The sequence below is a fragment of the Quercus lobata genome, chromosome 11, assembly GCF_001633185.2.
Source record: "Quercus lobata isolate SW786 chromosome 11, ValleyOak3.0 Primary Assembly, whole genome shotgun sequence".
In the NCBI taxonomy this organism is placed as follows: Eukaryota; Viridiplantae; Streptophyta; class Magnoliopsida; order Fagales; family Fagaceae; genus Quercus; species Quercus lobata.
Genome location: NC_044914.1, coordinates 29,740,659 through 29,760,629, shown reverse-complemented (window position 1 = coordinate 29,760,629; position 19,971 = coordinate 29,740,659). Strand labels below are relative to the sequence as shown.

The 19,971-nt window shown below is 39.5% G+C and overlaps 1 protein-coding gene across 2 annotated transcripts; it reads right to left on the bottom strand.

The window, feature by feature from the left end:
- Positions 1–293: 293 nt before the first annotated feature.
- LOC115968101 (serine carboxypeptidase-like 7) lies at positions 294–15,359 on the bottom strand. 2 transcript variants are annotated; one of them, XM_031087334.1, is made up of 14 exons: positions 15,085–15,359; positions 14,813–14,958; positions 4,775–4,851; positions 4,537–4,659; positions 4,297–4,399; positions 4,106–4,143; positions 3,874–3,975; positions 3,302–3,388; positions 2,963–3,130; positions 2,744–2,815; positions 2,547–2,665; positions 1,485–1,598; positions 1,285–1,339; positions 294–1,195 (listed from the first exon to the last, which is right to left on the bottom strand). In XM_031087334.1, the coding sequence occupies exons 1-14, from the start codon at positions 15,210–15,212 to the stop codon at positions 1,112–1,114; spliced, it is 1,416 nt and encodes a 471-aa protein (XP_030943194.1). In that variant the 5' UTR covers positions 15,213–15,359; the 3' UTR covers positions 294–1,111. The 2 variants fall into 2 exon arrangements, with proteins under 2 accessions (XP_030943194.1, XP_030943195.1); XM_031087335.1 differs by having other exon boundaries at positions 295–1,195; positions 15,113–15,205.
- Between the last annotated feature and the right edge of the window lie 4,612 nt (positions 15,360–19,971).

Below are 19,971 nucleotides of genomic sequence, written 5' to 3'. Positions count from 1 at the left end.
CAGCACCTCACTGATACTCTCTATAGGTTATTCATCTTCTTTGTTCTTCAGGTACCTCATTCGACACGTGTGTGGGCGATCAGCTCACTGAAAATTTTATGCATCATCATTTATTATCATAGATTTGGAAAATGTGCTATATATGTCAACCTTATCACACATCCAACATAAACACCAATTTCAACCATAAGTATGCAAGAACCAAGTTTATTCTGAATTCAATAATCCTTTACAATTACAAACCATGAATAGTCTGTTGGTTCAATAAAAAAAATAAAAAAATAAAAAAAAATAAAAAAACCCATCGACACACATTGTCTCATTAAAGATCGACCAAAATCCACTTGAGAGTTGCATTAAACATTTTGAACTCATTGATGACAAGAAATCTTAAATTACAAACCCCCATTCCTTCATGTGGATCCAACATGGAAAGACCCGTGAATCCATTTTATAATCAAATACAATATAAGTCATCATGTGTATATATATGTGCTCATGAGGTTGAATAGTTGTAATTGACATCTAATAATTTGAAGAATATCCACAAGAAATCTTGTCCATTTTGAATTTTTTTTTTTTTTTTAATGCTAATTTAGTTATGGATTTTACAAGTTCCAAGCAATCGCTTAAAATATGTATTATAATTTCCAATAGTGGGCTAAATAAATAAATAAAAACAATATTATAAGAGAAAGCATAGCAAGTTAGGTCAAATCACATCATCCTTGAAATTGAAAGTTGTATGTATGATTGATGTTAGAATTAAAATTAAGGCCCAACAACCAAGCTATGTTGAACTTGGCTTGCATATCATTCTATCTTTGTTGGTTCCAATACTCATCTCATGCATATTGTTTGAGTTTAGGGGATAAATCTATCAAGAACACAACGTATATTATAGCAAGAAGATTTGCATACATTATATTTAAAGGCTCAACGGAAGGAACTTATATTTAAATTTATTCATGAACGGGAATCAAAGAATGGAAATAAAAAAGTGAAGAAGTTTTTTTATCATTTTATATTGAGTAGACAACTAAAATTACTTGAAATGTTAGATGCACTACAAGCCTACTTAATTGAATGGATTGGTAAAATCCACTATTCACTAGAGGGGATAGTAAGATAGCCACCTATCAATCATGGCAAGACATTCATTGGGCTTGTACTCTGGAGCTGTATGCCCCCCTCCCTACAAAGAAGCAAATGCTAGAGTTAACTTGTGGCTATTACTTGGAAAATATTTTTATATGGAACAATTAACTAGTTACTTATTCTTGCCTTTACTGTTGCAAATGTCAAGCAGTACTTTTTAGATGTATACTGCATTGTGAATCTGCACAATACAATTAAAAATAATCCATAAAACAATTATAAGCTTTATATTAGAATATAACTTGTATTTAAAATTTAAAAAGTTAGGGGGATGGTGGAAGAGGCTATAGGGTTGCTGAAAGATGAAAGTTGAGGTAGAAGCTTACCCTGCGACTTGCCCATCAACAAACCATGGCCTCCAATCATGGGCAATAGTAAGGTTTAGCGATACTATCCATGCATGCGTAGCTATGTATGGAATGACCATGTCATGATCACCGCTGTGTTATTTGGAACAAAACAAGAAAACCATTGTTCAATAAGAATTTCAATAAAACATAAGATGAAATTTGAACTGATTATATCAAATTTTTAATTCCCAGCAATGAAAAATGGAATCTAGTGAAGGTGTTAATAGTAATGTCCTATGCAAACATTTTGAACCAACTTGTTATTGTTCACAGATTTGTGTTTCTATGGGTAGTTTTTTTAATTAAAGTAATATCTTGTAAACTTTGGTTAGTGTTAATTGAATTGTATGGCCAAGAAGCAGCTTGTGATATGTATTATGACAATAAACTAGCAATAGCTAACCTAATCTGCCTTAGTTAATCCAAGACATTAAGCATCAAGCATCACTTTATTAGAGATGCAATTGAAGCCGGCCAAAAGTTGAGCTGAAGTTTTGTATAAGAGGAGCAATTGGATAATATATTACGGAAGCACTTCCAAGGAAGAAATTTCATCTACTTTGAAAAGCCTTAGGAGTTTTAGGACAGCATATTAGATGGGAGAATGTTAAGAAGAATTTGCTGTAAAATATAACTACTTCAATCTGTTATTGTTCTACAGTGCTAAAAGTTCAGTTAGTTTCTATTCGAGTAATATCTTGTAAATCTTGGATTTTATGGCCCTTTATAAGGTTGAAAATGGTTGTACATTGAAGTCTATAAAGCAGATGTAATACTGAAAAAGTGGATAGCAGCAATGGAATCTGAAAATTATCTATTCCTCCTCTCATTTGCTCTTTTTTGCTTCTGTGTGTGCATGTTTCTGCAGAAAATGAACTTCTATTTTTCACTCTTTTTAAGTTGATTTAAGTGAGTTTTTTGACAACAGCCACTAGAAAGAGGGTTAAAGCGACTTAAACTTTTCTATCTTTGCATTGGATATGTGACTAATAGTTAATTCTAGGGACTGAAGCATGGTAAAAGAAATTGTTATATTACCTGTATATGAGGACCTGGTAGCCTTTCTTGATAAGGTTCCGGTGATAGTTTAGGCTACTTGAGACGTCGTATGTGTATACTAAGCTCTCATTGCATCTCACCCACTCACTGATGCTTCCCTGCTTGTCAATTTGAAAGAACTTAAAAAAACTACTGAATTTGAGATATCAATGTTAACACTCTATCGATCAACATACCTCCCGAATGTGAAGAGCCTGTTGAACAATTTTATCATTTGCCCAAATGTAGGAGTACAGATAGTTATAATTCTACAAAAAGGAGTAACCTTGTTAGTATATAGTTAGCTATATTTTCAAAGAGTGCAGCATAACCTTGTCAAACAACTACATGAGCAGAAAGGCCCAAGACCAGCTTGACTCATGACATTGTATGTGAAAGAGAGAGAAAAATTTTACCCGACACCATCTTCTTGGTTCCGGAAGATGAGTAATAGATTGGAGAAGGTCTACAGGATCTTCCATAAGAGTATCTGGATCCCAATTTGACACACTTGGTCTAGGTTTTGGGGATAATTTCTGACAGTCAGGCTCCAATATTTGTGCAGTATATATTTTCACAGTACACTGCAAATGCAAGAGATATATCAATGTACATGCGATATGATACATGAAAGTCCAAATACACATTTCTTAGCGCTTCACATACTCTCCTCTTGTAAAGATTGAAGCAAAATTATATTTAGAAAAAAAAAAATGATATTTCTTATTAGAACCACAATTGGTTTTTGCACTCACCTCAGTGAAGATATTAAGATCGTCCACACATGCTGCATTGCTAGGATCTACATTCCTATACTCGCCCTTGCAGTTGTTTTTAGCTGACTAGAAAAGAACAAAGTATCACAAATTTTAGTAGGATATTTTTGAAAGAGAGAGTTGAACATATAAGAAAGTAACATATATTCCAGCAGGTGTAGCATCCTCAATAGGGAAATCGTGGACACTGATTTCTATATTTAAATCACTTGCCACATTAGTGACACTGCAAAAGAATTCCCATGGCCTGCAATCTAAGCCAAAATCTCTAACTTGGGTCTCAAAGCAATTAACATGAGCATTTTTTTTTTTTTTAATTATGATCAACTTTTCCTAGTCTAAACCAGTTCAAAAATGTCAAAAGAAAGTCTTTCCTGCAAAATTGCTTACAAGTCTATTCGAAGGACAATCATGTAGCAGGTTATTTGGGCACAATTGGGTCAATCGTTTGAGAATGAGTTTTAAGGACATCTTATGATTGCAATCTGTGACTCTAAAGATTCAGAAATAATAAAATAAATTAAAATTAAAAAAAAAAACCAGAAAATCACCTCATATAGTTCTTCTGATATAAGCGTCTTTAGGTGAGCAAATGGAATTCTTGCATTCAAGTCATCATGTGTATTTGTCACTGGGTTTCCAATCGCATATCCCTGGCCCCAATTTAAAGCGAAATTAGATTTCCATATGAAGTAAAAACTCCAAAACTAGATGGCCTTGATGAATAAGAGCGAAATTAAAGTAATTGAAGTTATTCAAATTTTAATGTGCTTGAACTTGTACCTTAAGATTCATTCGCGGCTCCTGGCCAACTTCATTACCTGCAACAAAATGAAATAGCCAATTACCATCCTAAAATCTTTTCATGTGATCAAAATGATTTTTTTTTTTTGGTTCTTTGTATTGTTTTGTAGCAAAATTAAGTATGAATTAAGAAGAAAAAAACATAGTTGGTTTTCATTTATGTAAGTTACCATCTGATATTTTTTGAACAAGGATTGGGATGATTATGCCCGAGTAAGAATCTCCCATGATGTACAATGAATTTGTGAGGAACTTGGGGTGAAGCTTAAGCCACTGCATCACAACTCAAAAATTAAAATGAATAGGCCACTTGAGCAAAAAATTTCTGGCTGTAACCCTTATATATTTGTATCATCACTATAATTCCCATGTACTAAATTAAATCATGTTATTATATAGTTTTTGATCACCTTCAGTAGAAATTCATAGAGTTCTGCTGCGGCCAATGTATCACTGATATTGTATCCTTCCGAACTTTTTGCATAAGAGAATCCAGTGCCAACCGGTTCATCCACAAATATTATATTAGCAACCTGAAAAAAAATGAAGGCCATTTCTTTCGGTTTACATAAACACCTAATTAACCATCAAATTGACAACGTAATTTTCATGAAAACCTTATTATTGGAGGCTGCTAAAGTTTCGTACCTTTGTCCAGGAGTATGGGTTCAACTTCAATTTTGGTGAGTTGCTTTTGGACCTTTCATAGTCAAATGATAATGGACCTAAACAAAAGAAAAACCTACAATTAATATATATATATATATATATATATATATATTAATTCTGTTGCTAAGAGTCTTATTACTCAGCAAGCATTTCTTGGAGTGGGTTTCAATTAACTCAACTGGTAAAATCTCTGATGGTTGTATAAAAGATCTGGAGTTCAATCCCCGTCTACACCAAAAACTGATTGGTGTCTTGGTCTGATGATAAAAGACTATCATCAGGAGCGGTTGAAAATCTCTCAAAAAAAAAAAAAAAAAAAAGTTTCAAATACCCACTCCTCGGTTGTAATTATCAAAATAACAAAAATCATAGTTAATAAAGAGTTTGGCTTACTTCCATTACATTTTTAATTGAACATGTCATTTTATTTTAAATATATAATAGTAAGAGGTAGTGAATTTTAATTCCCATTTTTTATTTAGTTAGTGGGCAATGGTAGAGCCAGGATTTGAGTTGGGGGGGGGGAGGGGGGGAATTTATATATAATACATGCATTTACACATATTATGTGAATATATAATATTTGAGACCAATTTGAAAAATTAAAAGCTATTTATTTAAATACGAAGTGATATTTAAAGTTATATTTAACTTTTCTCAAAAAAAAAAAGTTATATTTAATGTAATTATACCTGTGAGGATCGTTTGATTGATAGGCCCATAGGATTCAGAATTGGTTGAGGATTGTTGGGCCAGTGGCCCATCCGAGGCCGTATACCCGTCCGAGGACATCATGCTCCTCGGCAGTACGCGTCCGAGGACGATCAGGACGTGGTCTCGCCGCGATCAGATCTCAGAATTAGGTCATCTCAAAGGGTAGAGTAGCCGACTAAAGATGAAAGAGATAAGGCAAACAAATATCTGAAACTACAGCTGCCTCCGCATTAATGACCTCTCAACTAACTCTCTGGCCACATTAATGTAGAGGTGATACCTGAACAGTAGGGAAGCAGCCTTACAGCTGCTCATAGGAAGTTCCAGGAGGTGCCAGATGGGACAGAAAGAAATCCCCCGGACACAGCCTACACGTGTTCGGTGAGGATGGAGCGCAAGGGGGAGTATATAAACTAAAAGAAGAACATAAAAAAGGGGATCGGAAAAAGAAGGAAAGAAAAGAACAGACATAAACTGGAGAGAAGGAAGTAAGAGGAGGGAGAGAGAGTTGCACTAGGGACTAAAGAAAAACGTTCATTATACCAACTGAAAAAAAAACCTTGTACGGGCTTGAGAGAAAATCTTGGAGGTAGATACCACAGTTAACCTAGTTCTTTACACCCACGCTCTACAAATCATATTGTCTGGGCCTTTTACGTACGAACCCCACACCGCTACGGTTCGTTACGAATCGTGTCCTTACAATTGGCACCGTCTGTGGGAAGAGCTTGTGTTAGCTTGTACAACCTCTGATACAACGTTTCCGATGGAAGAAGTGGAGCTACTTCATCCCGCAGCGGGACTGCAACAGGATGATGTCAACTTGCACCAAGCGGAATCAAGGGGCTCTCAGCATGGTGGTCCTCGAAGGAGTCCCGAACGGAGGTTAGTCCGGGAGGGAAGTATACATACCACTCATACCACGAGGAGCCATACACGCGGGAAGAGTCACGTTTCCCACGCGAAGCATGGTGGGGATCTGCAACGTGAGATTGCGGACTTGAAGAAAGAGCTGCGCCATGCACGACGGGAACGTTCCCCACCTCGCTCCGAACTATCATCCGGGGAGTCGGATGGAACTAGCTACAGGCGGAGGTCGAGAACTCCGCAGAGCGAGACTTTCTCCTACGAAGAGGAGCGTCGCCATAGGCGTAAGCGTAAAAGTCCAACTAGTAGGGGCTTGGGAAACGATGCCATGAACAAAGCCTTGAGTCAAATTTCCAGGTTACCCTTTACAAGAAGCATAGATGATGCTACCCATCCTCGGCGGTTCAATCAACCTACGTTCTCTCTGTATGATGGCCATTCGGATTCGGTGGAACATGTAAACTATTACAGCCAGAAGATGGCTATTCATTCCAGGGATGATGCCCTGATGTGCAAGATTTTTCCGTCGAGTTTGGATCCAACGGCGATGAGGTGGTTCAATGGCTTAAGGGCCAACTCTGTTGGATCTTTCAAAGCACTGACCCAGGCTTTTGGTGCTTGTTTTATTACATGCAACAGGACTCCTTTGCCGCTGGGGTCCTTGTTGACCTTGTCTATGCGAGAGGGCGAGACTCTCAAGAGCTATTCGGATAGGTATTGGGAGATGTTTAACGAAATAGGAGGGAAGAATGACGCTGTGGCCATAACCACTTTCAAAGCCGGTCTCCCAGTTGATCACGACTTGAGGAAATCCTTGACGGGTAAACCTGTTACCAGTGTGTGCCAACTGATGGACAAAATAGAGAAGTACAAAAGGATAGAGGATGATCAACTTCAGGGGAAAGGAAAGGCCAAGATGATCCCTCAGGAGAGGAGGGATTTCAGGTCGGATCGTTATAATAACAACCGACCGAGGAGGGACTTTGTTGGCCAGTTGGCCTCGGCAGACTCCCAGGTCGTTAATGCGGTATTTCGGGAGCCTGTTCAGCAGGTTTTTGAGAAGATAAAGGACGAGCCATTTTTCAAATGGCCTAACAGGATGGCAGGAGAGCCTACAAAATGCAACCCGAGTTTGTATTGCCATTACCATCAGGACCATGGACACACGACAGACAACTGCAGGAATTTATGGGACCATTTGGAGCAGTTGGTCCGGGAAGGAAAATTAAGGCAGCTCTTGCATCACTCCAGTGGAAGGGCGAGCCAAGCAGGTTCCGAGGTGCGTGGGGATGCTTCATCAAGGCTCCCTCGGGGTACAATCAACGTCATCTTTGCGGCCCTGGGGAGGACTGGATCTTGCCCCACCAGAGTGTTGTCGGTGTCCCGATCCCCGGCCGAGGATCATTCTCAAGCATGGAAGAGAGCCAAGAAGCGTGTCCCCTTGGTTTTGGGATTTTCAGACGAAGATTTGGAGGGAACCATACAACCACATGAGGATGCCTTGGTGGTAACGCTGAGAATTAGTGGGTACGATGTCCGAAGAGTGATGGTTGATCAGGGAAGCGCAGCGGATGTGATGTATCCGGATTTGTACAAGGGGCTAGGTTTGAAGCAGCAGGACTTGACAACCTATAATTCCCCTCTGGTCAGTTTTGAGGGAAGGTTAGTCATTCCCATGGGGCTAATCAGGTTGCCCGTGCAGTCAGGCACGGAGGTGGTGGAGGTGGATTTTATTGTCGTAGATGTTTATTCTCCGTATACGGCTATCTTGGGCAGACCCTGGCTCCACACACTTAAAGCGATTTCATCCACCCTGCATCAAAAGGTGAAGTACCCGTCTGGAGACCAAGTGCTGGAGATAGTAGGGAACCAAGCAGCTGCTCGGCAATGCCAAGTAGCGGCTATACGGCATCGACCTGAGGCAGAAACCTTGGCTACAGCCGATAATGAGTCATAGCAATTAAAGATCCCAGCATCAGGTTTAGACGTACCAACCAATGGGGTAGAGTGTGAAGATCTGGAGAAGGTGACTGTTGCTGATGATCCAGAGAAATTCTTTCGAGTTGGGGCCAAGTTGCCTCTGCAAGAGAAAGCGAGTTTGCTGGAGTTCCTCCGAGCTAATGTGGACGTCTTTGCATGGGACCCGTATGAAGCTCCAGGAGTAGACCCAAGTTTCATTTGTCACCGACTCAATGTAAACCCTGTCGTTCCCCCCGGGAGGCAAATTCCTCGGCGACCATCGAAAGAGCATGTCGAGGCAGTCCGAAGTGAAGTTGCCAAGCTAAAACAGGCTGGGACTATCAAAGAAGTCTTTTACCCCCAATGGCTAGCCAATACGGTGGTAGTGAAGAAGAAGACGGGAAAGTGGCGAGTGTGCGTGGATTTCACGGATCTTAATAAGGCATGTCCCAAGGACCCATTTCCTATGCCAAAGATTGACCAGCTAGTGGATGCGACCGTGGGCCACCCTAGGATGAGCTTCTTGGATGCCTTTCAAGGGTATCACCAAATACCGTTAGCGTCGATGATCAAGAAAAGACCGCTTTCGTGACCCCGGTTGGGAACTACCATTACAAGGTGATGCCTTTCGGTTTGAAAAATGCTGGATCTACCTACCAACGCATGATGACAAAAATGTTTGAGCCACAGCTGGGCAGAAGTATTGAAGTTTATATTGATGACATGGTAGTGAAAAGAAAGGTAGTGACTGAACATGTGGAGGACCTCACTAGCATCTTCGGGATACTGAGAGAACACAAGTTGCGCCTGAATGCTTCGAAGTGCTCCTTTGGTGTAAGTTCCGGGAAATTCTTGGGGTACATGGTGACCCATAAGGGAATTGTTAAACAGAAACTGAGTTATGCCGGGTCCTCGGATCGCAAACTTAGTGGAAATTAACATCCTATCATACTGAATTGTTAAACAGAAACTGAGTTATGCTGGGTCCTCGGATCGCAAACTTAGTGGAAATTAACATCCTATCATACTGAATTGTTAAACAGAAACTAAGTTATGCCAGGTCCTCGGATCGCAAACTTAGTGGAAATTAACATCCTATCATTCATACTGAGTTGTTAAACAGAAACTATATTATGTCAAATCCTTAGACCACTAATTCGGTTGAAACTTACCTGCTAAGTTGTGTATTGAATTATTAAATGGCAAATAGAGTGGTGATGAGTTTTCTAAATCATAAACTTAGTGAAAGTAATGCCCTATGAACATTCGTTAAGGAGTCAGAAAGAGAGAGTTTCGAATGCAAGATTGGCATACAATGAAAGAGGCGTCTGAAATGAACCCATCCAAAATTACGACGACAAAGTAAGTAAGTGTGAAGATAACTTAGAACCATCAGAATGATAAGAAAGTAAGCGAGAAAGTCCTTTATTAAATGTCTAAATTAAATTACAAAATAGTTTCTATCTTTTTTTACTTTTAATTGATAATGCCCCCAGTTGATTGAACTGTGGAATCCAATTCTTGTTGAAAACCCTGTAAGACCGTATCTGTCTTCAAAGCAGTGGTGGATTTGTTTAGGGAAGCTCCTGGAGGGGAATTGCGAGGTAAAACCTCCTCGCTGGGGTTAATAGCTAGGGCTGGAGTATCAGCCTGGTGTGGTTGAGGAGCTGAGGAGCGTATCGCTTCGGGGTAATATACGTTCTCTGGCTTACATAGTTCAAATGAGGCTTCAACCCCCGCACGGTTAAGAGCCTCGCTCCAGGTTCTCGCACAGAAGATGCGCCACACCTCCGGAACTTCGGCTCTTAACGCTTTCTCAGTTTCAACTATCCCAATTTCGTAGCCCCTCTACTCGGCTTCATTCATTGCCTGCTCAGACTCGATTTTTGCTTTCTCGGCTTGTTCTTTAAACTTTTCGGCTTTCTCCCTTAGCCTCTGAGTTTCTTCTAGATGCTTCTTAAGAACAAGAACTTGCTCCTGAGTCTTCTTCAGCTCAGCATTCGCCTCGCGCAGAAGCTTGGCTTGTTCCTCGGCCTGCTTCGGTAGCCTTCTGATATCGATTCAGCACTCTTGCGAGCTTCTTCTTCGACCTGTAGTTTTTTCCTTGCGTCGCTTAAATCTTGTTCAGATTTGGATAAGGTTTGTACAACCATTACCCTTCTTTTCCTTTCACCATCTAGCTGGTTGGAGCAAGTATTGAGCATCTCATCTAGCTTGAAAGTGTTTTGGATGATCTGTAAAAAATGGGGGGGGGGGTGAGTTAACGTTATAGTTAATGAAAAGTGCACATTAGTAAGTAACAGTCACAGAAGGAAACAGTATAAAAGACAGCTTCTCACCATGCCCAAGTATCGTTTATTGTCAAGGATGAGTTGGTTCTTCCTCACATTCTTTATCTCAGCCATATCCTTTGGGAGCAATAAGGCCTCCTCTATGGCCAAGGCTACGTGGCACCCAATGCCGCCGTTGAAGTCCCTTACAGAGGCATCGTCTCGCAGGGGCTCCCCACCGAGCATAGGAACTGGCAGCCACGCTTGTGAATCGGGATGTGGGGAATCGAATTTCTCTTGGCCCCACGTAGCGGGGTGCCCAGTTTTCTGCTGCTTTGTAGCTCGTTGGACATCTTCCTCTCGAGTGGGACGAGATTTGTTCGCATCTGCCATCCCCTTACCCTTCTGTTCTCTGCGCTTCTCTTGCTCGGCAGTGCTGGGCGGTGCTGGTTGCGGAGATGATCGAGGAGGGTGGCGAGGGACTGGAGGAGGAGACCTAGCTGGAAGAGGTGAAACCTGAGATAGTATTGTTTGGGCAAGTGCAGACTTTCCCTGTTGACCTCCTATCAGCTCCATCAAGCTTTTCTGGGGTTTCCTTTGTACCCCCATCTCGTCAGAACTTTCCTCGGAGCTTGAGGGCTGATCGAAAATCTCAAAATCGTCCGTGGATTCAGATACTGTTACAACGGTTTCCTTGTTTTTTTTCCCTTTTCCTTCTCCTATTGGCCCCCTTTTTCTTGAGGGAAGGTGAGGGTGAAGAAGGCCCCACTGAGACGCTGGCCACGAAAAGAGGCTCTGTGAGAGGTGTGTGTTCGGGAAGTGGAATACCTTCTGGAATGATGAACCCTTCGTAGGCAACACTGATACGGCGAAGCCGAGGATCGCGTGCCCTAATCACGCACTTCGGCACCTGAAAGCCAAAAGAAAAGGGGGTATATCCAAGAATTAAATGTGCTGCCCATAGCTGACCATCAGCTTCGTTCACGTATATTTCAGCTCTCAATAATCTGTCTAGGCTCGCTTTATTGACCAATCTAAGATTGGGCTTCGTGTAGCGTCTATCTGCAAAACCGTTGATTTTAAAGTTAAAAGTTGTAAGACGCGAAAATAATAAAGGTAATTAAAATGTGATCATGGGCTAAGTAGCATAGGTCTATAACTTCGCACCCACCTGGTGTACCCTCCACTGTCGGGCAAGGTAGACCATCATGTCATTCCCTAGAAAAAATGAGGAAATCTTCTTTTAGGTACTTATTTGAAGTAGGGAGGCACTGAATTAACCTTACTTCAGGATATCTCGACTTGAGATAATAGTCCTGGTCAGCTAGGCGGTGAAGGCTGTACACCCAATTCACGTCGTGATGGGATAGATTTAGACCCATTCTCTGATTCAGAGCATCTATACTCCCTAGAACCCTAAACATATTAGGAGCGCATTGGGTGGGGGATAGCCTAAAGAAATTAAGGTAACCCCTAGTGATACTACCCATGGGGATGGTCATCCCGCCTTCAATAAAGGCGATCATGGGGATAACCACTTCCCCAGTTTGCCTGGCGTCAACCCACTCCCCTTGGGTTGCATACCTCATCCCTACCGTTGGTGGGATATTGTACTTAGAGCAGAAGTTTCTAATACCCTCCTCGGAGTCAACGAGACACCGAAAGGGATTCCTCTGTTTCCCCATTTTTTCTAAAGAGACTTAGTAGAGAAAAAACTTTTTGGTTTTGAATAAAAATGGTAAAAGCTTCAAGAGGACTTACAGGTTCAAAGGAACGACTTCGGACAACGTACGATTATTTGTAGTCGCCAGGAGAACAGTGAAGACTGGAAGAGGGCAGATTTAGTGTATAGGCTTTGGAACCACGTAAACATTAAGGGTAAGGTACAGGTTCAATTTGGGAGCGCCTTTATAGTCATGTGAAGATTGTGAGCGGCGAAATTCCCGCTCACAAAACAAGAGAAGCCCCCTACCGTTTGATTTGGATCTCACCGTCGAACGTGGGAGACAAGGGAGTTGTCAGAATTTAATGCTGCCAAAATCGGGGTGCTGAAGCGTCAGGGGCATGCCCCAAAATGCGCACAGGTGCAGGCTTATGACGTCAAAATCCACCTTTTCTTCTGAAGAGTCGAAAAGTAGGATTTTGAGTGGCTATTGTGGGGATCGTTCGATTGATAGGCCCATAGGATTCAGAATTGGTTGAGGATTGTTGGGCCAGTGGCCCATCCGAGGCCGTATACCCGTCCGAGGACATCATGCTCCTCGGCAGTACGCGTCCGAGGACGATCGCGTCCGAGGACGATCAGGACGTGGTCTCGCCGCGATCAGATCTCAGAATTAGGTCATCTCAAAGGGTAGAGTAGCCGACTAAAGATGAAAGAGATAAGGCAAACAAATATCTGAAACTACAGCTGCCTCCGCATTAATGACCTCTCAACCAACTCTCTGGCCACATTAATGTGGAGGTGATACCTGAACAGTAGGGAAGCAGCCTTACAACTGCCCATAGGAAGTTCCAGGAGGTGCTAGATGGGACAGAAAGAAATCCCCCGGACACAACCTACACGTGTTCGGCAAGGATGGAGTGCAAGGGGGAGTATATAAACTAAAAGAAGAACATAAAGAAGGGGATCGGAAAAAGAAGGAAAGAAAAGAACAGACATAAACTGGAGAGAAGGAAGTAAGAAGAGGGAGAGAGAGTTGCACTAGGGACTAAAGAAAAACGTTCATTATACCAACTAAAAAAAAAACCTTGTACGGGCTTGAGAGAAAATCTTGAAGGTAGATACCACAGTTAACCTAGTTCTTTACACCCACGCTCTACAAATCATATTGTCTGGGCCTTTTACGTACGAACCCCACACCGCTACGGTTCGTTACGAATCGTGTCCTTACAATACCCAAAAAAAAAAAAAAAACTCTACAAAAAAAAGCTTATTCATAATATTGTATTTACCTATTGAGAAATTTCTCACATGAGTGATCTATTTTTTAATTTTTTTTAGAGCCAAAACTCAAGTAATGAATGAAACTATTAGTAATTAGATAAATACTGAGGGCAATATATGTGGATTTCTATTACTTTGGTTAATGTGAACCCATAAAATGTTTAAATTATAATATGGTAGGGACAAACTAAAATATTCAGTATAAAGCATGCTAGTGGAGGACTTTAGGTTCCTAAATGGTTCGTTTAGAAGTTGTGCTCTGTTTCAAGACCAAAGAAACAGAGTGGCATTTAATAAACCCAAAAACAAAGAATAAGCAAGGTTATTTAATAATAATTAAGGGTATTTTTTAGGAGGGTAGGGGGGTAACTGCCCCCTTAACCCCCCTGGCTCCGCTCTTGTTAGTGAGTGATGTGACAATCTCTCATTAAAATAAAAGGAGATTCATTTTAAAAATGTAATGAAGGTAAACCAAACTTTTTTTTTATTTTTATTAATTGGCAGAAGAAAAAAAAAAACAATGTGAAGTGAAACCATATTTTGAGTGTGAATTGGTTCATGTTCTATCTTTTAAATTAATGTAAGCTTATACAGCTAGCTTGAATTAGTTCCTTAAAAAATTGCCATTAAAAAATAATTTTTATCACATAAAAAAAATCTTTAAAATGAATAAAAATTATTTTTATATCTCTAATATGAGAATATATATATATATATATATATTTTAAATCTTTTTCCATTAGTTAATCAATTAATTGTATACTTAATGACATTTTTTTTTTTTTTTTTTAAATGGTTGAAAGACTTGAATTGATTTGAAACTTAAGAACTCAATTGAACCAAAATAAAGTCAAAGAACTATAATGAATTTTAGTCAATGGAATTGTGCCTTTATATTAAAACATCATTCTCTCTTTTTATGTTCACGTGGATTTGTTTCTTAAAAAAAGAAAAAAAAAAAAAAAAAAAAAAAAAATTAATGGCGGCGACAGACTGACTTACATTATTAGTTTCTCCTTACAGAAAGGAATATAAAAGTCAGAGATAATGCAAAATTTCCTTTGTTTTGCTTTAGAGATACAAATTATTTTATAAAAAATTTTACAAACTGTTAATGTAATGAGTGATTATTGGTAAATGAAAAAATGATATTAATGATAGGTCTAGATAAAAGCTAATAAGAGATTAACCATATTAACATTTTATAAAAATATTATAAAATAGTTAGTAGCTGCAGTATTATTCTTTTCAAGCACATACCCATTTCATATACAAGGCCAGAAAATGCGGAACAACCAGGACCTCCAGTGAGCCAAAGCACAAGAGGGTCATCTTCTGGACTTCTCTCAGACTCAATGAAATAGTAGAATAGTTGCACCTCATCAGATTTGCCTACCCCAACGTACCTAAAAATAAATAAAATTCAAAAAACCCTTAACAAGTTAGTGGTTCTTAATTAATAATAAGATTGAATGAAACTGTGATCAGTGATCACACAACTGATCAGAAGTAACTAAACTAAAAGCTCACACCCAGTTTCAAGTTTGAAAGGAAGATCACCCGAAAAGCCAGGAAGCCTATTGATGATCGACGACTGTGATGCAACTGCGTTGGCAAAAGCCAAGAAATAAACTATGAAAAACCACGTAATTGTGCTCATGCTTCTTCACTTCTGGTCCTGGAAATGTTTAACTTAACTGGGTTTCTTTTAATCGTTTGTTTGTGAATATTTGTAGTGATTATTAGGCTCAATCTCTATGACTCTTATCTGGTTGTGGTCTCTTATCTAGTAGATGGTATCAGAACTACCAATGAGTCAAAAAGGGCCTCCGACTTCTACCCAACTTGTTCAACTTATTTTATTAGTTACACTTGAAAGTCAATTTTGAGATGTCTCCTCCTCCACTTACCTATCATTGCTCTCCCCGTTTGTTAGATCATTCACAATGGGTCAGGGATGTTCCAAATGTAACCAAAATTTAGCATTCAGGCCAATTTGTCTCAACAACCAGAAGGCTAAACATGAGAAAACGTAAATTTTTTTGGCATAGTGCTATAGTACCATCGTAAATGTACGATGGTACTATAGCACTATGCCAAAACAAAATAATAATATTTTAATTAGCTGAAGCTCTCACTGACACACTTCTCTCTTTGTCTTGTACTCATTCCTCTCTCTTCTTCATCTTCTCTATTTTCTCTCCCTTTCTCCCTCTTCTATTTTCTCTCCATTCTTCTATGTCTGTTGGCATGGCGTGGTAAATCTTGCTGGCTATAAAGTCCAAGATTTATCGATGTGCTAGCATGGGTTTGCTTGTCGGTGTGGTGGCGTGGTTGTTGTCGAGATCGGCATGATGGGTTTGCTGCCATGGGTAATGGGTTTATTGATCAGTGTGGTGGCGTGGTTGTCGGCGAGATTGGAGTGATGGGTTTTTAGATTGGCGTGGTGGCATGGTTGTCAATGAGATTGGTGGTGGTTTTTTTGTGGTTCTTGCGGTGGGTATCTCTTGGTGGTTATCGGCGTGGGTTTCATCTAAGGTTGTCGGTGTGGGTTTCTCTTGGTGATTCTTGTGGTGGTTGCTTTTTTGTGGTTGTTTTTTTTTTTTTTTTTTTTTTTTTTTTTTTTTTTTTTTTTTTTTTTTGAGAAACTTTTGTGGTTGTTGGTAGTGGGTTTGGTGGTTTTTTTAATGGGTTTTGGTGGTTGGAATGGTGTTGGCATGGTGGTGGGTATTGTGATTATGGTGGTGGTTGCTAGTCGGTGTCGTGTGGGGTTTGTGTGGTGGTGGTTGGGTTTTTTCCCTTGGTGCTGTGGCTGGGTCTGCTTGGTGCCATGGCTAGGTTTGCTTGGTGGATCAGCTTACTCTCTCTCATATCTTCTCTTTAAACTTATTTTCTTCAAACCCAAAACCCATGCACATGAACACCATCACCAGAGCCACCCATGGTCGGACCCACTAAGCAGTGTTTATGTTTGGATTGATGGCAGTGGCAGTGATTATTTTTGGGTGATTTGGTAGATTTAGAGTCCGTTTGGATACAACTTATTTTTGCTGAAGACTAAATCTAAAAACACTGTAGCAAAATAATTTTTAAATGTGTAAATAATGCCGTGGGACCCATTTTTAATGAAAAAGTGGCTGAAAAGTGAAGTTTGTCGAACCCGTGAATAGTCAAAAGTTGCGACTTGAAAAAAAAAAAAAAAAAAAGAAGAACGAAACATGATGTAAAACGCAAACGAGCAAATAAGTCGGATCCAAGCACTCACTTACTGCTTTGTTCTTGGCTAGTTTTTTTTTTTTTTTTAACTTTTGAGAAAAATCTTTGCTGGGTTCTTGGTGGTTAAATAATGGGTTTTGGTGTGGTGGTGCTTTTTGTTGGTGGCGGTGTGGCAGAGAGAGAGAGAGAGGTAGTGAGGAAAAGTGATAGAAAATTATGGATAAAGGAATGAGGGAGATAATTTTATATTATTTTTTTATTATATAATTTATATTATTTTAATGTGTAGTATGGTAAAATAAAAGTTGGGATGTTGGGAATATTGTAAAATGGTATGGTATAATTGATAAAATAGTTTTTTGAAATGATAAAATAAAATAGAATAGCATTTCTCATTGTGAATGCTCTTAGTCCACGGTTTGTTTATTAATTTTAGGTATATTTTTTTAATAGTTTTACATAAACAACATTTTTACTACTATTTCACGTCAAATCATAGGTTACAGGTTATTACTAGTTTTAATGTGAACCTATCTACAAAAATTACTTTATTGCCTACTAGTAACAGTAACTAACAATCTATTGTCTAGAATTTGTTAAAAATGTTGTGAATATTACAATTCTCATATTTCTTTAGTCACCATTGTATTTGTCCAAAGAAAGAGAATTGCACTTTTTTTAATGGCTAAGATTGAAAGTTAAAAAACTTACTATTAATCTCATTGCTTGGATCAAACTTTTAACTTTTTTATCATTTTACTTTCTTAGAGCATCCACATCAATGGATGCAAAGTTTTGCATAATAGAAAAAACACCACATTTTACACATTTTGACCTAAAAAACACCTACATCAATGGGTGTAAAATTGTGCATTTATGCACAAGTGCTATAGTAACCGTGCATATATGCATGGCTACTGTACCTTGTGTATTTAATATTTTACATTTTTCTCTCTCTCTCCTTCACCTCACTCTCTCAGCTTCTCACTCTCACCTCTCTCCCGTTTTATCTCTCCCTCGTTCCACCGATCAGTCCGGCCTCACCCTCAGTCCACCGATCAGTTCATCGATCATCGATATCCCACCTACGGTGATCATTGTAAAAGCTCAGAACTTTCTAGAACAACAAAACTAAAAGTAAGAAAAAATAATAATAATAATGAGGAGGAGGCTCGTTGAGATCACCAGGCAAACCATAAAGGAGGACGCTCGTTGAGATTAACAAGCAAACCACAACGCACGAGACCCAGAAACAATGCCTTGTCGGAGCTCTCAAGGACATGATGTGTGGGTCTGGTGGAAGCAATAGTAACAGCAAAGGCAGAATTGAGGTTCTCCCTTAACTTGATACAAGGAAGATGAGTTAGAATCGGTGGTGACACAATTGATGATTTTGATGAGTGGGTTTTGATGGGTATTGATCGGGTTGATGGTGGCTAGGTATTGATCAGGTTGATGGTGGCTGGGTTTAGAATATTTTATTTAAAGACTCAAAGTTTAATTGAATATCAAGTGGATTTCGCGAGAAGCTAACCCACGAAGTAGCCACGTGAGAAGCACATGACTGGAAGCTGAAGAGTTGTGCCACGCTGTTAGTTTCACGAGTGTCTCGCAAGTAAGGCCTTCCCGCGAGGTACTCGCAAAACATTCTACCTGGAGGATTTTTAAGTGTGACTTTCTTACCCTTCACCCATACTATAAATATACCCTCATTACCTACAAATTGTAAGGAGGCCATTTAGAGAGAAAAACCCTAGATAGGTTTTCTACAACACACACACCCAACTTTTAGAGAGAGAGCTACGCATCCTTAATGATAAATCATTCTAACCTCTTTTCCTTCCCTATCCCATTGTCATACCTGAAGAGGGGATTTGTACCCAAACACAATCCACACTTATTCAAAGTGTAGAGAGTGTTTTGGAGCTTAGGAAGTTTTGGGGATTTGCCAAAAGAAGCCGGTAAGGCTTGGCGGATGTAATCAGGTGTATTGTGGGATCCGGAGAGTTAGAGAAGACAAGGCTTCATTAAGTTAGTTGGTAGCAGGAGCTTGAAGGGCTCAAGTACATTGGGTAGACTAAGCTTGGAGGGTCTCTTGTTATTCATGTACTTCAATTTCATTCTCTAGTGGATCGATTTACCGCTTGGAGGGTGGCAGAGAGGTTTTTCGCCGAGTTCTTTGGTTTCCTATTCGATAACACATCGGCATGTTATCTTGTGTTTGCATTCTTCTTTCTTACTCTTTTAGTTTTCATTTTACTGCTGTGTTTTGATGAATATGGCTTAGAGTAGTTATATTGTTTGTTCACTCACATTTACTCTATTCCGCACTTAGTTTAAGTTAGAGTAAAATCAAGCGAGCTGTAATTTTAATTTGAGGGTCTAAACAGCTCTTGTGTTTTCACACAAATTCGAGCTTTCAATTGGTATCAAAGCGGGTACACTTGCTGTGGTTTTATTACCTAAGTGTGATCCTAGACCTTTTTTGAGATGGATCGATCTCAATCGCTTAATGCTTCTCCATACTTTGATAGGAGAAATTATGCTTTTTGGAAAGTCTGTATAAGGAAATTTCTATGTTCTATTGATGATATGTTCTATTGATGATAGTGTTTGGGATGCTATTGAGATTGGATGGACTAAATTGGAGGCCGCCAAATCCATATGGGACAAGGCAGCTCTTGCGGCACCTAATGCTAATAGCAAGGCTTTAAATGCTATTTTCTGTGGTATTTCTCTTGACGAATTTCACAGGATCTCTCATGTTACAATTTCCAATGAGGCGTAGCAAATCTTGGAGACGACCTATAAAATCACCAAAAAGGTGAAGGACACCAAGTTGTAAATGCTTACCACATGCTTCGAGGAGCTGAAGATGAGTAAAGATGAGTCATTTGACTCCAAGATTGTGAGGAAGATTCTATGATCGTTGTCGAAGAGTTTTCATGCAAAGGTCACTACCATCAAAGAGGAAAGACCTTTATGAGATTAAACTTCAAGAACTCATCGGTTCCCTTTAAACCTATGAACTATCTTTACCATCTCAAAGGAAGAGCAAATCTCTTGCTCTCAAAACAGTCAATGAGAGATTGGAAGCTCAAGACTCCTCAGATGAGGATGAGGTTGAAAAGGATGTGGCGTACCTTGCCAAGAACTTTTGTAAGTTCCTAAAGTTCAAGAGAGATGGAAAGTCTTTTGAGAAG